Source organism: Morus notabilis, unplaced genomic scaffold (assembly GCF_000414095.1).
Source record: "Morus notabilis unplaced genomic scaffold, ASM41409v2 Scaffold2316, whole genome shotgun sequence".
NCBI lineage: Eukaryota > Viridiplantae > Streptophyta > Magnoliopsida > Rosales > Moraceae > Morus > Morus notabilis.
In genome coordinates this window covers 73,256-97,980 of record NW_010361281.1, presented here as the reverse complement: position 1 = coordinate 97,980, position 24,725 = coordinate 73,256, and the positions used below count along the sequence as shown (strand labels likewise).

Genomic DNA, 24,725 nt, shown 5'->3' with positions numbered 1-24,725 from the left:
AGACAAAATCAAGCTCTAAAAATAACAAATACTCCATAACTAATATTAAACAAGTTAAAATCATGGGTTCCACTATTTACAAATCACAAATATAAAAAGACGAAAATAAGAATGAAAAACTCAATTTTAGAGTTTCACAAACTCCAAAATCTTCTTTCATTCTTCTTCTCTCCTTCTTCTTGATCTCCCAATGCTTTCTCCTGTGATGATTTATTGAAAATTAAAACCTAAACCTAAAGCTAGAAATATTATTTTTTACATTTTTTTCCCTTCTAAAATGGCTTAAAAGCCTTATTAATCTTGGCTTTTCTCTCTTCTTTTCTTCCTTCAAGGGTACTGTGCAAGGCAGCTCCCCCAAATGGGAGGTCTTTTCGTGGGTATAATGAGCTCGAGAATGAGCTGATCCAAGAGCCATGAATACTCGGTGAAAACGCCTTTAATCCACGGCAAATATGGAAGAGAAAGAAGACCAAAGCAAGTCTTGGATACGTGGCGAGAGATAAGTGGAAGCAAGGGAGAAAGTGGGAGGCAAGGAAGCCATGTGGCGCGCGTTGGGTGGCTGGGAGCTTCTCCTTGTCTGTTGAAGACGCTCTACTGGAGCAGTGAAATACACGCGCCAATATAAGCGCTGGAGGAGCAGATCCAACGACCAAGATAGAGAGTTTCTATGCTTTTTACACTCTCAATTCTGGGATTGTGTAATGCCGAATTCCAAGTTGAATTTCTGATTTGTTTCGTTGAATTTTGACCCCATTTAAGCTCTAAAATTTGCAAATAAGCCCACCTGTCACCAAATTAATTACGGAAATGAGAAAAATAATTATTTTGGAAGGGAAATTAAAATAAAAATTACTAAAACTAAATCAAATAGATTAAAATTAAATAAATTAAATTAAAAATTAAAAATAAAGTAAAATAAATTAAGGTAAAAATATAAAAAAATTAACCACTTAAAATGTACAAAAATAGTAAAATAACTCTATTTTTAATAGAGTTATCACACATCTAAATTTACTATTTAGTTAATCCTCGAGCAAAACAAAAAGACCCAAAAAAACAAAGTGTGAATTTTGTAGGTGAATTCTCAAGAAGTTTTTCCTCAAAATTGAATTAGGAACATAGCTTAGAAAAAAACATAATTTCCAACTAAGTGTTGATTTTAAACCCAAAAGATTATTTTTTCTCTAATTGAGTCTTTCTTTTGTGTGTATGTGAATAGCCCAGCATTATATCATCATTAAAAATCTAAATTTGATCACGCAAACATGCTCTATGCAAAAATATCTCTATATATGAATTCCAAACCCCATAGGCTCATTTTTTAAAACTCTCTCTATTAATGTAAATCAACATAATATCAAAGATTTAATAGGACTTTTTAAACTTGTAATGTTAGGTTAGGATGAAAGTAAGACATGAGGTAATATTATGAGGTAATATTATGATGTAATATTATGAGGTAATATTAGGTTCAAATCACCTCTAAACACATCAATTCTTCTAGGACTTTAGAATCTAATAACACATTAAAGTAACACCCCCAAACTTGACAATGATGATGGCTGGACATCCTCAGAATCGGTGGCTGGCTGCTTAAGGGTGGGATGCGGTCAGTTAGGTCAACCCTCAGAACAAACGATGATGGCTGGGCATCCTCAGAATTGGTGTTCTTCGACACAGTCATCAACGGAGATAACGAGGGCGGTGTTTGCCATAAAAAAATGGATCACAAATGGGCCTTAAAAAAAATGAGAAGAGAAAATAAAACTTTGTACTGGCCAACTTTAGACTAACCCAAAATAATAATAATAATAATGAAAAAAAGAAAAAAAAAAAAGAGGGATTAAAAAAAATACACGTTTTAAAATGTGAAGAGAGTACAAAATATGTGTACAAAACGTGAAATGAAAAATAAGGGTGCAAAACGTGAAATTCTTTTATATAAAGGAAGTGAGTGCAGAGAAAAATAAATTTTCGGGCTGGAGACTTTGTGCAGGTGTGTGCAGTGAAGAGGTGAGAGAAAGTTAAAAAAAAAAAAAGAGTAAAAACCGTGTGTGCAGAAGAAAAGTGAAAGAAAGAAAGAATATATATATATATATATATTTATTTATTTATATATAAAAGGGTGTTGTGGGGAAACGTGAGAAGGAAACCAAAAAAACTGTGTGTGCAGAAAACGTGAAAGAAAGAGGGGGAAAAAAAAACAAAAGGTGCATGTGTGTGCTGGAAAGTGCAAAGAAGTGAAAAAAAAATATACATTCGTGAAATTTCAAAATAATAAAGTAAATACATATTTTGATCTTTTGATCTTTTTTTATACTAATAATTTTAGTTTTTTGTGTTATTAAACAGATACAACATATTTAAATTAAATCTTATATACATTTTAAAATGTGAGATTGTGATTTACTCTTTGACACTCTCTACGAAGATAAATCTTATATACGCCTTATGACGTGAGATTTCTAATACCCTTAATAAATTCTTAATGCACTCATGGTGTGTAGTTTCTCGTTCTAATCACAATCCTATAATTATCACTAAGACTTGAATTTTTTTTTAGAAATCTATATAAATCAAGTGTGATTTCAAAAAAATCAAGAATTAAAAGTTTTTCAAATTATTTGTTACGATTGTTTTGAGTATAATTCGAGTGAAAAATTCATATGAATTACACTTTAAGAATCAGCATATGAAAAATTATGTACATATAATCTATATGAAAATATTCATTATGAATCGCACTGTACCCACCAAAAAACAATCAAAAAAAGAGAGAAAAAGAAAAAACAAATATCACCTTCAATTCCTTCACACTACACCAAAACACACATACACACATATATAAAGTTGTGGGTGTGTGTGAGATAAAAAGCCGTTGGTGTATGTCTTGCTTTGCTGGGCTAATAGCTTTACACGCAAATCAAGATATGATGGGGAATTGATGTTCACGTACACGTGTATATATACACACCAAAGGTTGAAGGTGGCCTACTGCTGTTGCCTGCTGTTGTTGCCTTTTGCTGTTGCATGCTGCTTTTGCAGCGTAATGTGTGTGTGTGTTGGAACGAGACCAACTCCATACCCAAATATTCAAGAAACCACAAAATCAAAATAAAAGGAAAAATGAACACCGGAAGTTTACCGAAGTTCAGGGCAAGAAATCCCTTACGTCCCCGTTGGGCTATCTCACAAGAGCTATTTCCACTATTAGAAAGTTAATTACACCCCAGTCTCACAATGATTACAGAAGAGAACCCATGAACCCTAAGTTCTTGAATCAGATAAATCCTTAGTCCCAAATTATAGAGAAGATTACCCCACTTAGAATAGAACCCAGAAATCTTCTCAATACCCAACAAAGCTATCGACAGATTCTCTCTCTAGAACTTAAATCACCTCTCACAGAGTTTTCTCTCTCTCTGTAATCTCAGAAGTACAAAGATGAAGAAGAAGAAGTCTTCAATAGTACACGTAGGGATTATATAATCAAAGAAGGAAGCCTTAAGTCGGTGAAGTCTATCTCCCACGTGTCACACTCTGGTTGGTAGTCTCCTTGCTTAAACGCTGTGTTTTGGCTGCTGAGGGAATGTAATCTCTTATACTCACTGTCGTTGGTGGGATTATTTCAACAAACTCCACCTTAATCACATCAAACGACAATGGCCTTTATGGAACGCATCTTGTGAGAATCATGGCTCGACTACCTCAGCTTTAAGTTATTCCTATGCTAAGCAAGTCCAAACATTTTTGGAACTTGCTTGCAGTGACAACTTTGGTAGCCATGTCTGCAGGGTTGTCATCTGTGTCGACCTTCTCCAATTCTATAACTCCTTCTTCAACCTTCTGCCTTACAAAGTGCAATCTGACATCGATGTGCTTTGTCTTCTCATGATATACTGGATTCTTGCACAAATGTATGGTAGATTGACTGTCTGAATGTATTACTGGAGCTGATCTTAGTACCTTTAATTCTTTAAGAAGTCCCTGCATCCAAATCACTTCTTTGAAACCTTCAACTCCTGCTATGTATTCAGCTTCAGTGCTTGACAGAGCTACTATTGGTTGTAGTTGAGCTTTCCAGCTTATACAGCTTCCTGCTAAAGTAAGCATGTAGGCTGAAGTAGATCTTCGTTTGTCCCTGTCACCTGCAAAATCAGAGTCTACAAAACAATCTAGAGACAAATGATTATAAGTTCTTTTGTAAATGAGACCAATCCTTAAAGTACAGTTTACATATTTTAGTAACCATTTGATTGCTTACCAATGTTCTTCTCCAGGATTGGACATATACTTACTTAGTACACTTACTGAGTATGCTAAATCTGGTCTAGTATAGATCATTGCATACATCAATGATTCTACTGCACTAGAATAGGGAATATTGGCCATCTTCAACCTTTCTTCTTCTGTCTTTGGTGACTGATCTGCCGAGAGTTTGAAATGGCCTGCTAAAGGAACTTTCACAGCTTTTGATTGGTTCATTGAGTACTTCTGAACTACTTTCCTTAAGTAGTTTTCCTGAGATATGCACAGCTTGTAATTGTTCCTATCTCTCTTTATTCTATTCCTAAAATCTTTTTAGCATTTCCCAAATCTTTCATTTCAAACTCAGAGCTTAACATTTTCTTCACTTCATTAATCACCTTGATGCTTAAGCTGGCAATGAGCATACCATCTACATAGAGTAACAAGTACACTGCCTGTTTTATTCCAGCTTCTTTGAAGTACAGGCATGAGTCATACTCACTTCTTTGAAAGCTAACTTTAGTAACAAATTGATCAAAGCGTTTGTACCATTGCCTTGGTGACTGTTTTAGTCCATACAAGGACTTTTTCAGCAAGCAGACTTTGTCATTCCCCTGGTTAATCTCAAATCCTGGTGGTTGACTCATATAGATGATCTCATTTAAATCCCCATGCAAAAAAGCCGTTTTCACATCCATTTGTTCTAGTTCCTAATCATTCAAGGCTACTAGGGCTAAAACAGTTCTAATGGTTTTATATTTCACTACAGGTGAGAAAATTTCTGTGTAATCAACTCCCTCTACCTGTGTAAAACCTTTAGCAACTAACCTAGCCTTGAATCTTCTTGGTTCTGCTGCAGTGACTCCCTCTTTTAATTTGAAAATCCACTTACAGTCCACAGGTTTCTGCTTTACTAGTCTGTTCACCAAAACTCAGGTTTTATTCTTAATCAGGGACTGCATCTCTTCATGCATTGCAGCCTTCCATTTATCTACATCCGGACTGTTCATTGCTTCAAAATAGTCCTTGGGTTCCACTTCCTGCAAGTTTTCTGTTGTATTCAAAGCATATGCAACCATGTTACCTCTAGTGTACCTTTTAGTTGCTTGACAGTTCTTCTCTGTCTGTCTCTTGATAAGAGATATTGATCCAGATTTCCAGATGTGTGCGTGTGATCCTGTGCTATATCTAGTTCAGCTTCCTGATTCTCCAGAGGTGTGTGTTCAGTTTGGGAATCCGAGAGTTCATCATTAGGTTGAGGGAATGTCTGATTATTTTCTTTTTGTTTCTCCACCTCAAACTGAAGCTCATGTGTTGTAGATGGTCATGTTTCTGCAGAGATAGGAGAACTAGCAGTATCATGTTTTTCTTTCACATATGGCATATGATTTTCATTAAAAATAACATCTCTACTTATTATAATTTTGAAATTGGGACCATTCCTAACACATAGCCTGTATCCTTTAACACCTTCAAGATATCCTAGAAAGATGCATGAGACTGATCTAGGATCTAATTTTCATTCCCTCTGATGTGCATAAGCAGCACATCCAAAGACCCTTAGATTGCTTAAATTTGGAGGTTTGCCATTCCAGCATTCCTCAGGGGTCTTTAAACCAATGGGCTTGCAAGGAGACCTATTAATTAGGTAGCATGCTGTTGTAGCAGCCTCTCCCCAAAACAGTTTAGGCAATCCTGCAATAAATAACATACATCTTACTCTCTCCATGAGAGTTCTATTCATCCTCTCAGCTATCCCATTTTGTTGGGGGGTCTTTTTCATTGTCCTATGTCTCAAAATACCCTTTTCTCTATAAAAATCAGTAAAGATTTCATGACAAAATTTTATGCCATTGTCTGTTCTTAGGGCTTTTAACTTCCTATTAGTTTGATTTTCTACTAGGGCTATCCATTGTTTGAATTTATCAAAACAAGCATCTTTAGATTTTAAAAGGTAAACCCAAACTTTCCTAGAGAAATCATCAACTACGGAGAGAAAATACCTGGAAGCTCCATGTGTGGGGTTCTTTCTGGCCCCCATAGATCGGCATGGACATATTCTAGAGGCCCCTTTGCTCTGTAAGAGGATGATATGAATTTCAGTCTATGTTGTTTGCCTAGGACACATTGTTCACAGAAGTTCAATTGCCCAATCTTGTCCTTTCCCAGCATTCCCTGCTTGTTAAGTTCTTGCAGGCCCCTTTCACTCACATGCCCCAATCTTTTGTGCCAGATTGTTGCATTTTCTCTGTCTTTAATGGCAGTGGCTGCAGTGCCGGTTACAGCGGTTTCCTGAAGCACATAGAGGTCCTAATGCTTATCTCCCTTTAGAATCACAAGAGAGCCTTTAAGGACCTTCAATACTCCACCTTCGACTTTGTAAGAAAAATCAGCATCATCTAGTGCCCCTAACGAAATTAGGTTCCTCCTCAACTCGGGGATGTGCCTAACATTTTTCAAAACATGAGATGTTCCATTTGTCAACTTTAGTGTGATTGAACCAATGCCTGTGACTGTACATGAATTATTGTTCCCCATTAGAACCTTCCCCCCATTTATTTCTTCATATTCAGAGAACCATATCCTGCTAGGGCACATATGGTATGTACAACCAGAGTCTGAGATCCATTCATCCTCACATTGACTGGTTGTGACAGCTAACATCTCGGAACTCTCATAGCCATCCACTTGATTTGCTGAGGTAGTATCTCCATCACTCGATTTATGTTCTGACTGCTTCTTTTTCCATTCTTTACAGAATCTCTTGATATGGCCAATCTTGTTACAGTAGTAACATTTTCTTTGGCCTTGTCTTGACGTAGATCTTGAATTTGGCATGAACTTAGGCTTACTATTAGCTCTTTTAGTTGGTCTTCCCCGAGAAAACAGACCCTCGTCTCCATGAGTATCCTTTCTTTGAGACATCTCCAATTTGATTTCTAGATCTCGTGACCTCAAAGCAGATAAAACATCATCAAGGCCAAGACTATCTCTGCCATATTTAATGGCGTTTTTCACCTCCCTTAAGGTCTCAGGCAAAGAGATTAAGAGAATTACAGCTTGGTTTTCTTCTTCTACCCTTTCACCAATATTTGCTAAATCTATGATAATTTTATTAAAATCATCTAAATTTTTCTCAAGACTTTTACTGGTATCCATCTTAAACCCAAAAAGGCTTTCCTTGAGATAAATCTTATTTGTAAGAGATTTTGTCATAAAAATTTGCTCAAGTTTGAGCCATACCTTCGCAACCGTGTCTTCCTCATTGACCTGCCTTAGGACGTTATCTGCTAGGTAAAGGATTATTGTTGAGTAGGCGATCTCCTGCATCTCGTCTTTCTCTTCATCCGTTGCCTTTACATCTTTCATGTCTCCCAAGGCCTTAGCCACCTTCTGCTGAACTAGAATGGCCCTTAATTTCTTCCTCCATAGGCTAAGATCTCTGGTGCCGTCAAACTTCTCCAGTTCAAATTTTGTTATCCCCATCCGAGCAAAAAATTCCTCCAAGATTCTTGAATCAAGAATCTCCGATTACTTTTTGAGTCTCCACCAATCGGAAATACAACCGTCGGCTCTGATACAACTATTGGAACAAGACCAACTCCAGACCCAAATATTCAAGAAACCACAGAATCAAAATAAAAGGAAAAATGAACACCAGAAGTTTACCGAGGTTCGGGGCAAGAAATCCCCTACATCCCCGTTGAGCTATCTCACAAGAGCTATTTTCACTATTAGAAAGTTGATTACATCCTCAGTCTCACAATGATTACAAAAGAGAACCCACGAACCCTAAGTTTTTGAATCAGAGAAATCCTTAGCCCCAAATTACAGAGAAGATTACCCCACTTAGAATAGAACCCATAAATCTTCTCAATACCTAACAAAGCTGAACTCAAGTTATCATCCGAGTCGGCTTCCAGATATTTTTCCTGATTGAGTTCTTGATATATATAAGTTAATGAGGTTAATTTATTCGTGCATAAATTAATATAATCTATAGGATATCTCAAAAATTTTATGAAAATTTTTGTTATACACGATCCGCCTCTTCCCCGCACCACCGCGCTTCCGCAGCCAGATTTGATTCGGCAACCAACAGTATCCTTTAACACCTTCAGGATATCCTAGAAAGATGCATGAGACTAATCTAGGATCTAATTTTCATTCCCTCTTATGTGCATAAGCAGCACATCCAAAGACCCTTAGATTGCTTAAATTTGGAGGTTTGCCATTCCAGCATTCCTCAGGGGTCTTTAAATCAATGGGCTTGCAAGGAGACCTATTAATTAGGTAGCAGGCTGTTGTAGCAGCCTCTCCCCAAAACAGTTTAGGCAATCCTGCAATAAATAACATACATCTTACTCTCTCCATGAGAGTTCTATTCATCCTCTCAGCTATCCCATTTTGTTGGGGGGTCTTTTTCATTGTCCTATGTCTCAAAATACCATTTTCTCTATAAAAATCAGTAAAGATTTCATGACAAAATTTCATGCCATTGTCTGTTCTTAGGGATTTTAACTTCCTATTAGTTTGATTTTCTACTAGGGCTATCCATTGTTGAATTTATCAAAACAAGCATCTTTAGATTTTAAAAGGTAAACCCAAACTTTCCTAGAGAAATCATCAACTACGGAGAGAAAATACCTGGAAGCTCCATGTGTGGGGTTCTTTCTGGCCCCCATAGATCGGCATGGACATATTCTAGAGGCCCCTTTGCTCTGTAAGAGGATGATATGAATTTCAGTCTATGTTGTTTGCCTAGGACACATTGTTCACAGAAGTTCAATTGCCCAATCTTGTCCTTTCCCAGCATTCCCTGCTTGTTGAGTTCTTGCAAGCCCCTTTCACTCACATGCCCCAATCTTTTGTGCCAGATTGTTGCATTTTCTCTGTCTTTAATGGCAGTGGCTGCAGTGCCGGTTACAACGGTTTCCTGAAGCACATAGAGGCCCTAATGCTTATCTCCCTTTAGAATCACAAGAGAGCCTTTAAGGACCTTCAATACTCCACCTTCGACTTTGTAAAAAAAATCAGCATCATCTAGTGCCCCTAACGAAATTAGGTTCCTCCTCAACTCGGGGATGTGCCTAACATTTTTTAAAACATGAGATGTTCCATTTGTCAACTTTAGTGTGATTGAACCAATGCCTGTGACTGTACATGAATTATTGTTCCCCATTAGAACCTTCCCCCCATTTATTTCTTCATATTCAGAGAACCATATCCTGCTAGGGCACATATGGTATGTACAACCAGAGTCTGAGATCCATTCATCCTCACATTGACTGGTTGTGACAGCTAACATCTCGGAACTCTCATAGCCATCCACTTGATTTGCTGAGGTAGTATCTCCATCACTCGATTTATGTTCTGACTGCTTCTTTTTCCATTCTTTACAGAATCTCTTGATATGGCCAATCTTGTTATAGTAGTAACATTTTCTTTGACCTTGTCTTGACTTAGATCTTGAATTTGGCATGAACTTAGGCTTACTATTATCTCTTTTAGTTGGTCTTCCCCGAGAAAACAGACCTTCGTCTCCATGAGTATCCTTTCTTTGAGACATCTCCATTTTGATTTCTAGATCTCGTGACCTCAAAGCAGATAAAACATCATCAAGGCCAAGGCTATCTCTGCCATATTTAATGGCGTTTTTCACCTCCCTTAAGGTCTCAGGCAAAGAGATTAAGAGAATTACAGCTTGGTTTTCTTCTTCTACCCTTTCACCAATATTTGCTAAATCTATGATAATTTTATTAAAATCATCTAAATTTTTCTCAAGACTTTTACTGGTATCCATCTTAAACCCAAAAAGGCTTTCCTTGAGATAAATCTTATTTGTAAGAGATTTTGTCATAAAAATTTGCTCAAGTTTGAGCCATACCTTCGCAACCGTGTCTTCCTCATTGACCTGCCTTAGGACGTTATCTGCTAGGTAAAGGATTATTGTTGAGTAGGCGATCTCCTGCATCTCGTCTTTCTCTTCATCCGTTGCCTTTACATCTTTCATGTCTCCCAAGGCCTTAGCCACCTTCTGCTGAACTAGAATGGCCCTTAATTTCTTCCTCCATAGGCTAAGATCTCTGGTGCCGTCAAACTTCTCCAGTTCAAATTTTGTTATCCCCATCCGAGCAAAAAATTCCTCCAAGATTCTTGAATCAAGAATCTCCGATTACTTTTTGAGTCTCCACCAATCGAAAATACAATCGTCGGCTCTGATACCACTATTGGAACAAGACCAACTCCAAACCCAAATATTCAAGAAACCACAAAATCAAAATAAAAGGAAAAATGAACACCAGAAGTTTACCGAGGTTCGGGGCAAGAAATCCCCTACGTCCCCGTTGAGCTATCTTACAATAGCTATTTCCACTATTAGAAAGTTGATTACACCCTCAGTCTCACAATGATTACAAAAGAGAACCCACGAACCCTAAGTTTTTGAATCAGAGAAATCCCTAGCCCCAAATTACAGAGAAGATTACCCCACTTAGAATAGAACCCAAAAATCTTCTCAATACCCAACAAAGCTATCGACAGATTCTCTCTCTAGAACTTAGATCACCTCTCACAGAGTTTTCTCTCTCTCTCTCTCTGTAATCTCAGAAGTTCAAAGATGAAGAAGAAGTCTTTAATAGTACACGTAGCGATTATATAATCAAAGAAGGAAGCCTTAAGTTGGTGAAGTCTATCTCCCACGTGTCACACTCTGATGGGTAGTCTCCTTGCTTAAACGCTGCGTTTTGGCTGCTGAGGGAATGTAATCTCTTATACTCACTGTCGTTTGGTGGGATTATTTCAACAGTGTGTGTATATATATATATCAAAAAAGTTGCCAGCTGCGATTTTTCTTTTTCTGCAGCGTAATGTGTGTGTATATATATAAAAGTTGCACTTTGTTTTGCAGCGCGTAATGTGTATATATATATATATATATATAAAGAAAAAACGTGTACAAAGGAGGAGGGTGAGAGAAATTTGAGTTTTCTTTGAAATCAAATTGTTAGCAAAGAAAAAGGGATTTCAATTCATTTTGAGATTAGAAGATCAGCCAAAACAAATTAAATCATAACAAATCCAATCTAAATGGTGGATTTGATTTTGAATTTTAAAATTAAAAAAAAGGGAGAAAGACAATAAATTTCAAAGAAATTCAGAATATTAAATACTCTAAAATTTAAAGTACACAAATTAGGCCCCTCTATAGTTCTTTAATTCAAACGATGAGCCAATTGTCTTATAAAATCATATGATGATTAAATACAATTTTCAAATTCACAATCGGCCATGCATGCAATTTTAACTACTTTCAGTTCGCAATCAATGAAGACCTCCCAAATTCTGAAGAAAGAAATAGTCACTCCCTTATGTACTCTCATGCTCATTCATAAAGGAGAACCATGCAAAAATTACTGCACAAGAACCATACAGCAGTAATGGATTTCAACTTCCGAAGAGTGCAATGTGGAACTTGATTTTCCTAAGGCTATATCTAAATGGGCCTCTGACATTGATTACAAGCCCAATAAGAGAAGAATAGAGGCTCCGGCCTTCTTTACCAATGACGTAAGCCCAAATAAAGGGGAAGACTTCATTGTTGTTTGTTTAACAACGTATGGTATAACTGAAGGCCAATCAATTATCACAGAAGGCATGAAGCCTCGTCCCAAAGCATGCAGAGAAGCCAAGATGGTTAATTAATTGAGTTGCTCAAATTAAAGAAGAGGGCAATTCATCCATCAATGATGGAACGTTGATAATTGCAACAGATGCAATACAAAATGTTATCAACATACTGTAAATCCCATTTCACAAAAAAAAAAAAAAATATATATATATATATATATATATATTATATAGTGAATCAAATTATCTCCAAAATCATTCAAAGAGAGATATAAGAGTTTCAATTCAAAACAAACTCTAAAATCACTAAGAATGAACTACGTTGACCTGATTCCGTAAAGGATACGTAGGCAACCTATCAAATTAGGTGTGGTTCAAAGTTCAAAAAAAAAATAATATGAGAAGCAAATTCTCAAAAGTCCAAAACGAGGTCATTCAACTCAAAATTTTCAAATCCCAAATTCAAAAAAAAATCTCAAAACCCAAATTCAAAAAAGATCCTTTTAGTTCCCCATAAGGTCATACACCGGGAAATTATTCAAACATAACTTTCAAATTCAAATTCTAAAGTAAAATTTCAAATCAAATTTTAAAACATCTTTGAATTCCTCCTATGATCATATATCAGGGAATTCTTTAAAATTCAAATTCAAATTCAAGAACTACGATTGACTTGATTCCTTATCAGATACGTAGGCAACCTAAAATTTAGGTGCAGTTTCAAGATCAAATTAAATCCTGAAATCCTCATAAAAGACAAAGTCAAAACAAAACTAAATCAAATTTCAAAGTGCGTAAATTCTTCATAAGGTCATACACCGAGAAATTATCCAAAATTTTTAAACCCAAAATTCGAACTACAAGTAGCTTGATCCCTTAATGGGGTATGTAGGCAACTCGGCCAAATTCATCGAGTTTAGCCACAATTCTAAATCAACCCAAATTTTCTAAATTCACAAAAAATAGAATTTACTGTTTTAATTAGAATCAAAAGGTCTTCCCTTGTACCAAGGGATTGTAATTAAGAAGTTATTCTTATAATCTTAAATGGGTCGAATTAAAAATAATAAGCTCCTATATTAATTAAATCCTAATATAGGTGAAATTATGTTATGTGTAAAATATTATTTTAATATTAATAAATATTTTTTTACTCAACGGGGGTATTTAGATTTTGGCTTGGAGGCTGCTTGTGGCTCAATTTGGCAGCGCTAGGCGGATCTGGGCGAGGGAGGTGAGTATTGCGAACGGGATTGCAGCTAATTTCAATTGTTTGTTCATGTGTATTATTGATGTTCTAATCTCTAATCTGATCTGGGCGAGGGAGATGATGAAGGGAGGTGTTCAACTTTCGGCTAATTTCAATTATTTGTTCATGTGTGTTGATGAAGTTCTCTCCAATCTGATCTGGGCGAGGGAGGGAAATGATGAAAGGGGTTTTCAGATTTCGACTAATTTCAATTGTTTGGTCATGTGTGTTGTTGAAGTTCTAACATTCAATTTGATTTGCCTTGGTGATTTTTGTTGGTTAAGTTGTCTACAATTTGATTTGCTAAAGTTTTTCTTTAATTTACTTTTTCTTCATTTGGATTTATAGGCAAAAGAAGTAAGAATGTGTTTTTTTTTTTTTTTTTTGCTTTCTTATAATTTTTTAGAAATTTTCTAAATTTATCATTTTTTTTAGTTGATTCAATAGCCGAGTAAAAATGTCATTTTGCATCCTAAAAATGGGCATTAAGGTATCAAAAAAAAATATTTTCTAAAAGCTGCCATTTTAATATTATGAAAAACACAATGTGCCAACTCAATATTTTCAATATTTTGTTATAATACAAGTACCAGATTGATTTTATCCCAATAGAAAATAAAACCAAAAAAAAAAAAAAACACACACACACACACAACAAAAAAACCAGAAAACCCAAAAAACTATAAAAATGATAGCAAGTAAAACGACAACAAGTGAAGAATCGACAACGACAAAGAAGTCACATGCCAGGAAATGGAATGACGAAAAGAAGTTGAACCGAGTGGAATGTTAAGATGATATAAACTGTGGAACGAGATGAAACTGAAATGACGACAATTGAAAAGACGACAAAAGCGTAAAAGGTCAACAAATACAACAATGAGTATAAAAAGAAAAAAAACGATGAAAAAAGACAGCAATTGAGAAGTAACAGGAACGGGAAAACTAACAACTCTGAGAGCTTCCAAGGCCGTCAAATAAGAAACCGATAGCAAATGACGAGCATTAAGTAGGCATAAAATAACGCGTTGATTTGACAAATAAAACCAAATTTGTAAAGGACAAGAAAATATTATCGAAGTGGCCAAATTATTTCCTTACCCAATATTTGTATTCGGATAATGCATGCTTCAAGACACATTAAATTTTGCCCTGTATTTTCCAGGGAAAGTAAAGCTCTCCATATGAGTCATAACACCGCTTAAAAGGCAGAACCAAACTCTCACCAAACTACAAAAGTAGCACATGCCCCTCTCATAAAAGACCTGATATACAAACTCCTTTTAAGACTAAAATCCTTCTTTCCAAAACCTCTACAACTAAATACTTACTATATGTAGGCTCATTCATGGCGAAATCTACGCCACAGGCGCAGGAGCAACCTTAACTTCATCGAGGACAGGGCCACAAAGAGAACCGGGGTCGTTAATCTTGGTGTGGTAGAAAGAACTGAAGAATGTAATTCTGGTTCTGGCCGCATCTGCTTTGAATTTGAGAGTGCCATTTGTGACGCCTCCCTTTCCTACGGAATTATGGGACACTTTGACTGTGCTTTTGTCTGCAAAGGCCTCAACTGCCATGGTTCCATGGCAACCATTCCTTGCATCGCCAATGGTGAAGCTGAGAAGGTAGGATTTGCCCGGAACAGTTCTGATGACCTGCGCTATGGCGCTCTCCCTGCCTGCGACAAGCTCAACCGCGTAGCTTCCAAATGGGACGTTGAAGTGCTTGGCGCTGATGAATTTGATGGCTTTGAGGGACTCGATGATCCATCCGGGAAGTGGGGATGTGGCGTCTTCTTGTTTCGGAGGGAGGAGAACACCGTTGGAGGAGTTGAACAACCGATGAGGACCATACTCAAATCCATGGTTTCTGACCAAATTATCTGCAAGAAAACAAATACTTGTATTGATCAAACATTGCCCTTGTTCTGCTAATGGACCAAGTTGGAAACACATCCATACTAATTCCTTGTGCAAGTGTTCAACCATATTTCATTCTAGACCAAAAATAATGCAGAGATCACATATTTATTGACAAATCTTTGAGACCACAATGAATCCGAAATTCATCAGAAAATTGAGAACTTGATAACGCTAAAAAGAGATTTGTTTTTCATAGTTGCATATAAAAGATATTAGCATGGGAAAAAACCATGAAAGGAAACCACGGAGAAGACATTTCCAATGGTACAGATATTAGGCGGAATCAAAATTTCTCTACGACATATTTCTATATTGACACGTCACAGAGACTATAATGGCCCAAATTTCTCTGTAACATCAAAAACCCATGTTAAAAAAACAAAGGTGCCAACTTTTCCAAATTGAAGAGATTTCTTAGGCCAAACCGAAATTTCTCAGCAAATACATATTTCTATATCGCAACACATCACAGACCATATTCCCTACAACTGCCCTTTACAACAAAATGCATAGAACGGATACCAAGGAACCCCACGTAAGGAAACAAATATATATACATACATACATATATATATATATATAGGGGCTAACTTTACAAGTGGAAGAGATTTTGAGGCCAAAAATATTCCACTGCTACTAAATGCTTTTATATTTTCACATCAGAGACAATACCCCTAAATTCTCTTCAAATGCTTTTCTTTCATTTGTACGTCAGAGATCATTTACTCATTTAGTATGGGAAAAAAAAAAAAAAAAAAGAACCCAGAGACACATGTTACAGCACAAAGTAAAGGAGCTAACTTTAAGCCAAAGGAATACTTTTTTTTTTCTTTTTTTGCTTTTTTGTATTGACACAACACAACCTAATGAACCCAATTTCTCTGTAACCCAAAACGACTAGAAACACACATTACCAACAAAAAAGATTTTTGAAGCCCAAGCAAAATTTCTCTGCAAAGTAACATTTTTTTTTTTTTTATAAGATCACATCACAGCATTACAGAGACCACAATGAACACCAAATCCCTCACATAACAAAACAAACTTACAAACTTTACCAATGTAATAGACTTTTTAAGGCCAAAACAAACTAAAATAAATAAATATATAAATAAGGAGAAGATTATAACAGAGTATTATTGGTTTATTACCTCTAGTGGGAAGCACAGGGAAGAACTGCTTGATGGCAACAGCGTCAATAAGTGGGCCACAAGCAGGATCCTCCTGAACTCCCGGGTTATGGAACTTCACAATGGCGGTATCATTAACAGCCCGGAACCCATAAGCATAAACGTCACCACCATAACTGTCGTACAACGTTTGTAATGGAAGATCTCCGGTCTGACCACTGGCTGAGACTCTCAAGACCTCTTCTTGAGCACAAGTTCTTGAGGCAGCAAAAGTCAACGCATAAAGGGACCCCTTTTTGACTTTTATGGTCTGAGAGATTGAGGCCTCGTTTCCAAGCCTGACGGCGTGGACGCCGTGAGCCACGGCGAAGTACATCCCGCCGGGTTGGGGCCCACCGGAGATGTACTCCACAAGGCCGTCTATTTCCCACTTGGGCAGTGCGTATTTGCCTCTCAGCTTTGTCTTCACAATGTCGGTCTTCTTTGGTAGCTCCTCAAAGTTGCCGTTTGGCAATAGTCCTGAAGATGAAGGAAAAAAAAAAAAGAAAGAAATATATGAACAAGAACGTTTGGGAAGTGGGAAAGTTTTCAGATTTGAGAAAAAGATTTCAGCTTTTTAGGACTTCCAAAGGTTTCCAAAGAAAATGAGTTGAATAAGCAAGCATATATAGTTTAGAAATAAAATGTCATGTAATTTTTTGACAAATTAAGCAATAAAGAAGGTTTGGAAAGTGAGTAAAGTTTTCAGATTTGAACCAAACAAAAAACATTTGAGAACTCGTACAACTACGAACAAATGGGGTTCAACAAGAGTGTTCCAAAGAAAATGAATTAAACAAATAACATTTGGAAATAGAATAGTAAACAAATTAAGCAAGAATGTTGGGAAAGTGAGTAAAGTATTCAGATTTGAGAAAAACCCTCCAATATTTCAGTCTATAAATGGGGTTGAAATAAGAGACTTCCAAAGAAAATGAGTTGAATGTACTAAAACTATCCACCAAGGGGAAAACAAAAATACATGCATAGATCAAGCAAAACTGTCTAAGATTTTAAGCCAAAAAGGGGTCTAAATGTGAAGCATTTTTACCTTCAAACTGAGTACGTCCGTATCGAGGTCTGATGGCAAAAGCTGGACTTGAGAAGAGCAAGGAAAATGCAAGCAAAAATGTGGATAATAACGAAGCCATTTTCATGTTTGAGCAAATAGATGCTTGTGAAATGGATTTAGCGAGCAAAGGGTATAGCTGAGAAAATGAAAAAAGAATGTGTTTGTGAGAGTAGAAAGTAGGGATTTTGATGCTTATATTTATAGCCAAAAAAAGTTATTAAAAAAAATAAAAAAGAAAAGGAAGTGGGGAAGGGACTAGGAAGGTCCTGATTAAGCTGAAATCACGGTGGGAAGGGAAGGCAGAAAACACAGGCCACCTGGGCTGAGTTAATGCATTAACGAGAGAGTTTGAGAGACACCCCACGTTGGGTTTTGTCTGTCGGTCTCGGTTACTGTGAACCGTCTTTTTCTCCACAATTTATGTCCGTGGCATTCTTGTAAATTCCCACCTGCTCATGTTTCCTAGCTATAGTATACAGGTTTCCCTGGACCACATACCTTTATGGGTTTGGGTTAAACTGAGAGAGTTAAAAGACATCACCGGTGCTAAAGACTGTTAATAATAAAATGACGGGTCTCATTTATGAATCTCGTAAACATTTTATAGTGTGCGGTGCGGCACAGTGTCTAATAGTATTGCTCTTCATAAATTACTATATCCTTATTTAATTTATTAATTTGAGTTAATATGAAATTTTATATAAGAATTTTTTATTATAATAAAAAAGTTAATGTAATTGTTTTTGAAAATTTTTTATTATAATAAAACTTAAATTATAAATTTGAATCGGTAAAATAAATGAGACTTAAATTAGAACGGATGTTCAAATGTGGTGGAAGCTACTAGCTAGTGGCTAGAAAGTAACGTCTTGTTCTTTTGAGTGAAAAACTCAAAAAAATGTAACTCGAGTTTAGAATTTGAGTTTTACTACAGTAAAAAGTTCTCACAAACAATCACATCTAACTTTTTTGTTACAGTAAAAAGCTCTCACATAAAATCACATCTCAACTCGAATTAAAAACTCGAATCAGCGAATTAAACGGGCCCTCAAGTTACAACTTTATTTGAGTTTATGTTCTTTTAAGTTTAAATTCAAATTTAAACTCGAGTTCAAACTCGAGTTCAAGTTTCCCCTTCAACTCGAGTTCAGAAACTCGAACTCAAATTAATGAATACTATTTTTTCTATTCTTAAAAATGCTATAACTTTTTCGTTTTAATTCTGATTGAGATGATTTTTTTTTCTATGCGTTGACAACGAAAAGACGAATAAAACTCTACCCATATTCCCTATTAAAATTTTTCATCAACATTGAGTTTTTATTAAAATACTATCTTAATACAAATTCAAGTTTTGACTCACTAAAACACAAACTCAAAAAGATTTTTATCTCAAACCATAACTCAAATGTACACAACTAAACACAAACTCAAGTTACAACTTCAACTCAAGAATTATATTCAAGTTAAACTCTAAAAGAACAAGCCCTAATAAATCAGACTAATAAAAGTGTGTAGAGCGTGTGTATGTTGTTTTCAATGCGTTAAGTTTTGGGTTCAAATTTTAGTAAATACAAATAAAAAAACTATAGGAGTTTTTGGAATAATTAATTAACCTTCTACAGCTTTTTTATGGTGGGTTATTTTGATTAGTGATGTATGTTTTCAAAACTTAAATTTATCAAAAATAAAAAAATATACAAACTAATACAATATAATATGATATATATCTAATTGTTTAAAACAGAGCTCTAGTGTTAGAGCACTGTCGAGTTATTATTACCAAGTTTCATGTTTGAATTCAAGATTACGAGACATATCACTTGAAGTGTTCTCTTAAACAATTATTACCAAGTTCCGTATGTAAATTGAAGAATGTTAAAGTTTGGTTACTTGCCTTTATAAGATTGCTCTCAACTTTATTGATGTTATTTACGAGTACAATTTCTAATGTCTGTGGTGAAATTTGTGGAATATGGAACAAATTTGAGTGGTTAGACAATGGAAAACAAAAGTTAGAAGGAAAACTTTGTTGGTACATATTTCTCTTGTTTCTATTGTGGTTTAAAAAAAAAAAAAAAAAAAAAAAAAACGTAGCTTTTGTGAATCATTGATACAAGTAGATGAAACAATTTTTTATTTTCGGTAGAAGTAACTTTTAAGTATATATGTAGGAAGTAGAGATTCTTATGTTAAATACTAGCTGATAAAAGTACCAAACGGTAACAGATGACAAAGTTAGTTAAAAGCAAGATTGGAAATACCAAGGTAACGTTTTTAGTATTAGCATATTATAATTGCAATAATTCTTTTAGCTTGATGAGAACTTATAGTAATCAACAATTATTCATCATAAATTATTAAAATACAATAATTCAGCACAAATCACGCTAATGTGCTTGCTAGCTATGATTTTCCTCTCCTGAAAGATCTGATCTAATTGGTTAATACTATGATATGTCAGATTCTGTTTTGTGGAAATTTTTTTATGGGTTTTAAGTCTCCTAAAATGAAACTCCTTGGCTGTGTCCAATCCATAACGTTCGGAAATTCCCAATTTTCCAATTGTTTATAGATTCTATTGAGAAGTACTTTCTAGGAAACATAGAAATTTGTCAAATTAATTAAACATTACCGTTCTACAGTTCTAATTAGGCTGTCTAAAGATACTCATAGATACGAATTAGTTGAGTGATCAAGAAAAGAAAAAGAAGAGAGAAAAAGGACATTAGATTTGTGCTTGATTAGCCACATTTTTCTTCTTGGGAGTTTTTTTGGTTGGACTAAAAAAATAAATTAACGGTAATTTTTTATTTTTTAATCGTTAAATTTGTATTAAAAGTATCTCTTATGAACATTTTTTTTATTATATGTAATTTTGATTAGATCAAACGGTCAAAAAACTTATAAAATAAAATAAAAATGTCGAAAACTTGTACTATTAGTAGAGAGTCTTATCGGAGAAAGTCTTTTTTTTTTTTTCTTTCTCTTTCCTATCAAAAAGATATTGAAATTTTCAATGGAGAAAAAAAAAAATAGAAATAGATAATGAGGTACTTGTCTCGCGAGAAGTGAATTGTTCATATATTCAAAGATCTTACTGTTTCACCAAATAAAAGATAATTTTGAATACGCATGGGTTGAAGTTGGCATTATAATAGCAGTGTTTGAGTTAGTCCCAACGCTTCCAAACTCATTAATGATTTAATCAAAACATTCAACTGTGCCAAAAAAAAAAGAGAAAAAGGCAAAAAACTTGATAACATTTAATTGGAAGATATCTTGTGTGAGGAACCTTATTTATCTCTCAATACACCTGTTGGGTAGGTAATGCTTTTTTTCTTTTTTTCTTTTCTTTTCTTTTTTTTTTTGGTAGAAGGTAATGCTTTTTTTTTTTTTTTTTTTTTTTGGTAGAAGGTAATGCTTTTTTTTTTTTTTTTTTTTCTGGGTAGAAGGTAATGCTTTCTTTTTCTATGCTAACATCAGCAAATGCTTTCTTCCCCAACCATCATGTGCATCTTAAAAACCAACCTATTATTTGTGCGTGTTCATTAAATAAAGGCTAGCCCCTTCTTGTTATTCACCAATATACCTAACTTCTTCTTTTTGCAAGTAATTATCAGTATTTTTTGATAAATAAATAACATATCCTACTGGTGCTATATTCCGTACAATCAAATATTTATCAAATTTTTTTACTTTATTTTGACAAGATTTTTTGAAGATGTTTCAAAAAAAAAAAAAAAAAAAAAAAAAAAAAAAAAAAAAAAAAAACACACTATCTATAAAATCGATTATAGTGTATTTGTTTCACGAGTTCAAATCTCTTTATTCAAATTCTTTTGTTCAAATCTATAAATCAAATGAATGGACAAGTCTTATCTCTTTCTTTAGCTCTTTGCTGCAATTACTCCTTAGAAAACTTCCATAACTGAAAATTTGAGCAGAAATGGCTAATGCCCACCTTATTTTCCACTGACAGTTTGAAAACATCACAATCCCCAACTGACGAAAATGCAGTTTTGACAAAACGTCATACCCCACGAGCTCTGTCGGTGTGAAAGTATCATTCAAATTAAAGATACAATATTATATATAGATTTTTTTGTTTTGGATAATGTGAAAGATGTATTTATTCGATTAATTTATATTGTGATTGCATGATGGTGCTAGAATCCAGATTTGTTGTGATCTCAGTGACCAATAATTACTAAACAAAAGGACACGTAAAATATGGGCTTATTTGGGCCCCTATTCATGTGTCCCCACGCCATCTTGTCTACCCATTTTGTGTATTTTGGGCGCCAAGGAAGGAAGGTTGAACAAGTGCACGAATCTAGCCTACGCAAACAACATTTAGGGCTTGTTTGGAAAAACTTCTTAAAAGCTATTTTTAGCTTATTAGGTTCAAAAGCTACTTCTGAAAATATTTATATGATCTGTTGTCATAAGTGTTTTAGCTTTTTAAAAGAGCTTCTATTCAAAGTGAAGAATTTGGACTTCCAATAATGAAGTTTAGAATTGGATGTTTAATGCTTTGATGGTTTCATGGATCTTTCATAACGTTTATGGTTTAACCTGGAGCTAGTTTCAAGAGAATACATAGTACGACACGACAAGCGAAGTACTATCAAGACTGTTTAGCTCAGAATCAAGACAAGTACAAACCTCGCCTATAATATAATTATGATAGTCGTTTAAAGCGTATAATCTTCACAAAATACGTTAATTATGAAATTCATGTATTTACGGTTCACGAGATTCAAGTATATATGTATGTATGTATGTATGTATGTATGTATATATGTTATTGAAGACCGAGATTGTAATTATACAACCTTAGTTTAGAAAGGTTTTAAAAAGTATTTGAAATACGAATTTATAACGATTTCTTATTTAAAATTGTCTTAGAAAATTTTAATTTAAGTTACGAAATGTTTTATGAATTGTTATTATTATGTTTTACGAAATTATTATTTCGTTTAAAGAAAAAAATTCCTCGTATGAGTATTTTAAGTTAAGTTCAAGATTATGTAATTAAGTAACGACCACATAAGCAATATCGTTACAAACAAAGTACTAAAAATCATAGGCAAATTATCTATAAGAGTATGTTTGGTGGGAGGGAGAGATGAAGGGATGGAGAGGTGTGGAGAGAGAGGGGTGGAAGGAGAGGGATGGAGCAAGATGTCCAATCTCTTGTTTGGTTGGAGGGAGATGAGGGGAGAGAGGAAAGGTGGAGGGGTGTACTCTCACTCATGGCCCGCCAAATTTGAATCCTTCCATTGATAGAAGGATCCAAACAATCCATCAATTTTTAGTTTTAAAAGACTATTTTACCATATGATTAAATTATTAATAGAGAATTTAAATTGACAATATGATAATTTAAGAATGAATTATCATATATCCTTTCGATTTCTCTTCCATCTTACCAAACAACATGAAGAATTGCTACAATTCACTCATTCCTTCCTACTCTCATCCATCCAACTCCTCCATCTTTTTTGTTCTCCATAATGGTACTGTTTTATTTAGTGGAACTTTTTAACGAGGCAAGGCGTAACCGGCAAGTTTTCTCCAAAGGCCAGATTTTGGTTTTTTCCCATGGTCATATCATCTATTTTATGGAATAGTATTTTTCAGAAATAGTAAAAAATAGGCCAATATAAAAGGCTTAAGAAAGTATATAGACTAATTTTTAGTTATAGAAATTAATAAGCCATAACTTGTCAAGTTATAGTTCATAACCAGATAAGTTATGGACAAACTTGTCAAGTTATGGTCCATAGCCAAACAAGTTATGGACAAAAACCGTGAATAACTTGTCAAGTTATGGCTCATAATCAAGTTATGGACAAAAACAGTAATTTAGCCTATTTATTAACTTATGTAAACTATTGGCCTATTAATTTTAATTCATCTCAAGTCTCGACCTATTTCTCTCTTTCTCCCTAGTATTTTTTGCTTAGGATTTTCTCTTTCCTGTTAATGTTAAGGTCATTTTGTTTCTTTTACTTGTACGAACGTTATTATCTCATTTTATTATTATTACTCTAATTAAGTGGAGAGCTTGGTGTGAAATAGGATCTCTAAATGGTGTCAACTTAATCGAAAGATTCTAAAGCTTCTCGATACTAATTACTAATTCCTCTCTCGTGTAATTTATAAACGACAATCAAACTTCTTGTTAGTGGTACTTTGAGGCTTATGCAAGATCGGTCTAGAATTTAAAGAAAGAGAAGATTAAAAAAGGAGAAATTTTTTGAACTTACTTTTAAGTGAGTAAGTAAGTGAATAACGGGTAAAAATTCATATTCATACATTTTAAAGAGATTTATTATTTATACTCTAGTGTGTTTAAGAGGTGTTTGTCTCCGTTTTTAAATGGAAAAAAAGGCCCCAAAATTCGTTAGTGACTTGGATACAGTGTTGGAAGTTCGGGTCGGCGGGCTGCCCGAAGCCCAAATTTTTTCGGGCTCGGGCGGGCAAGCCCATCTCCCGCCCGCCCAAGCTAGATTTTCGGGTTCGGGCTCGGGCAGCCCGAATTTGACACTGACTCTCTTGCCCGCCGCCGTCTAACCGCCTTATACTACCGTCCGCCGGAATTTTTTTAAATTTTCCGACCATGCCCGACCCGAAAATAAGCCCGAAAACCCAAATTTTGCCCGAAGCCCGAGTTGCCCAATTTGCCTAAAACCGCCCGAAAATATTAGTTGTTGTAGCATTTTTTCGGGCCCGAGTTGCCCAATTTGCCCGAATTTTTTCGGGCTCGGGCGGGCAAGCCCATCTCCCGCCCGCCCAAGCTAGATTTTCGGGTTCGGGCTCGGGCAGCCCGAATTTGACACTGACTCTCTTGCCCGCCGCCGTTTAACCGCCTTATACTGCCGTCCGCCGGAATTTTTTTGAATTTTCCGACCACGCCGTCCGCCGGAATTTTTTTGAATTTTCCGACCATGCCCGACCCGAAAATAAGCCCGAGAACCCAAATTTTGCCCGAAGCCCGAGTTGCCCAATTTGCCCAAAACCGCCCGAAAATATTAGTTGCTACAAATTGGGGGATTTCGAGAATTGAACTCGGGACCTCTCACACTCAAAGCAAGAATCATACCACTAGACCCAATGCCCTTATTTGTTATTTAAATTTTTAACTTTTTAATTAAGGTAAACACACAATTCCTTAATAGAAAGAGCAAATTCCTATTTTAGCAGTTTAATATTTCAGTTTTCACACCCTTTTTTATAATCAATCACATAATAAAAGGATTCCTCAAAAAACAATATACACAAGGAAAGAAACACATTGCCATCACGTTTTTATTATTTTTTATTTTTAAAAAGTGTTGTTTCTATATAATGCCGGTTTTGTTCTTATAGATACTCGTGTTTTTCTACTCTATATCACTCTTCTTTCTATCTTTATCTATTTTTCT

General features: G+C 35.2%; 1 protein-coding gene across 1 annotated transcript; it reads right to left on the bottom strand.

The window, feature by feature from the left end:
• Window positions 1-14,198: 14,198 nt before the first annotated feature.
• On the bottom strand, window positions 14,199-17,551 carry LOC21386752. Its single transcript, XM_010099135.2, has 3 exons — window positions 17,272-17,551; window positions 16,203-16,700; window positions 14,199-15,011 (listed from the first exon to the last, which is right to left on the bottom strand). The coding sequence occupies exons 1-3, from the start codon at window positions 17,375-17,377 to the stop codon at window positions 14,485-14,487; spliced, it is 1,131 nt and encodes a 376-aa protein (XP_010097437.1). The 5' UTR covers window positions 17,378-17,551; the 3' UTR covers window positions 14,199-14,484.
• Window positions 17,552-24,725: the final 7,174 nt, after the last annotated feature.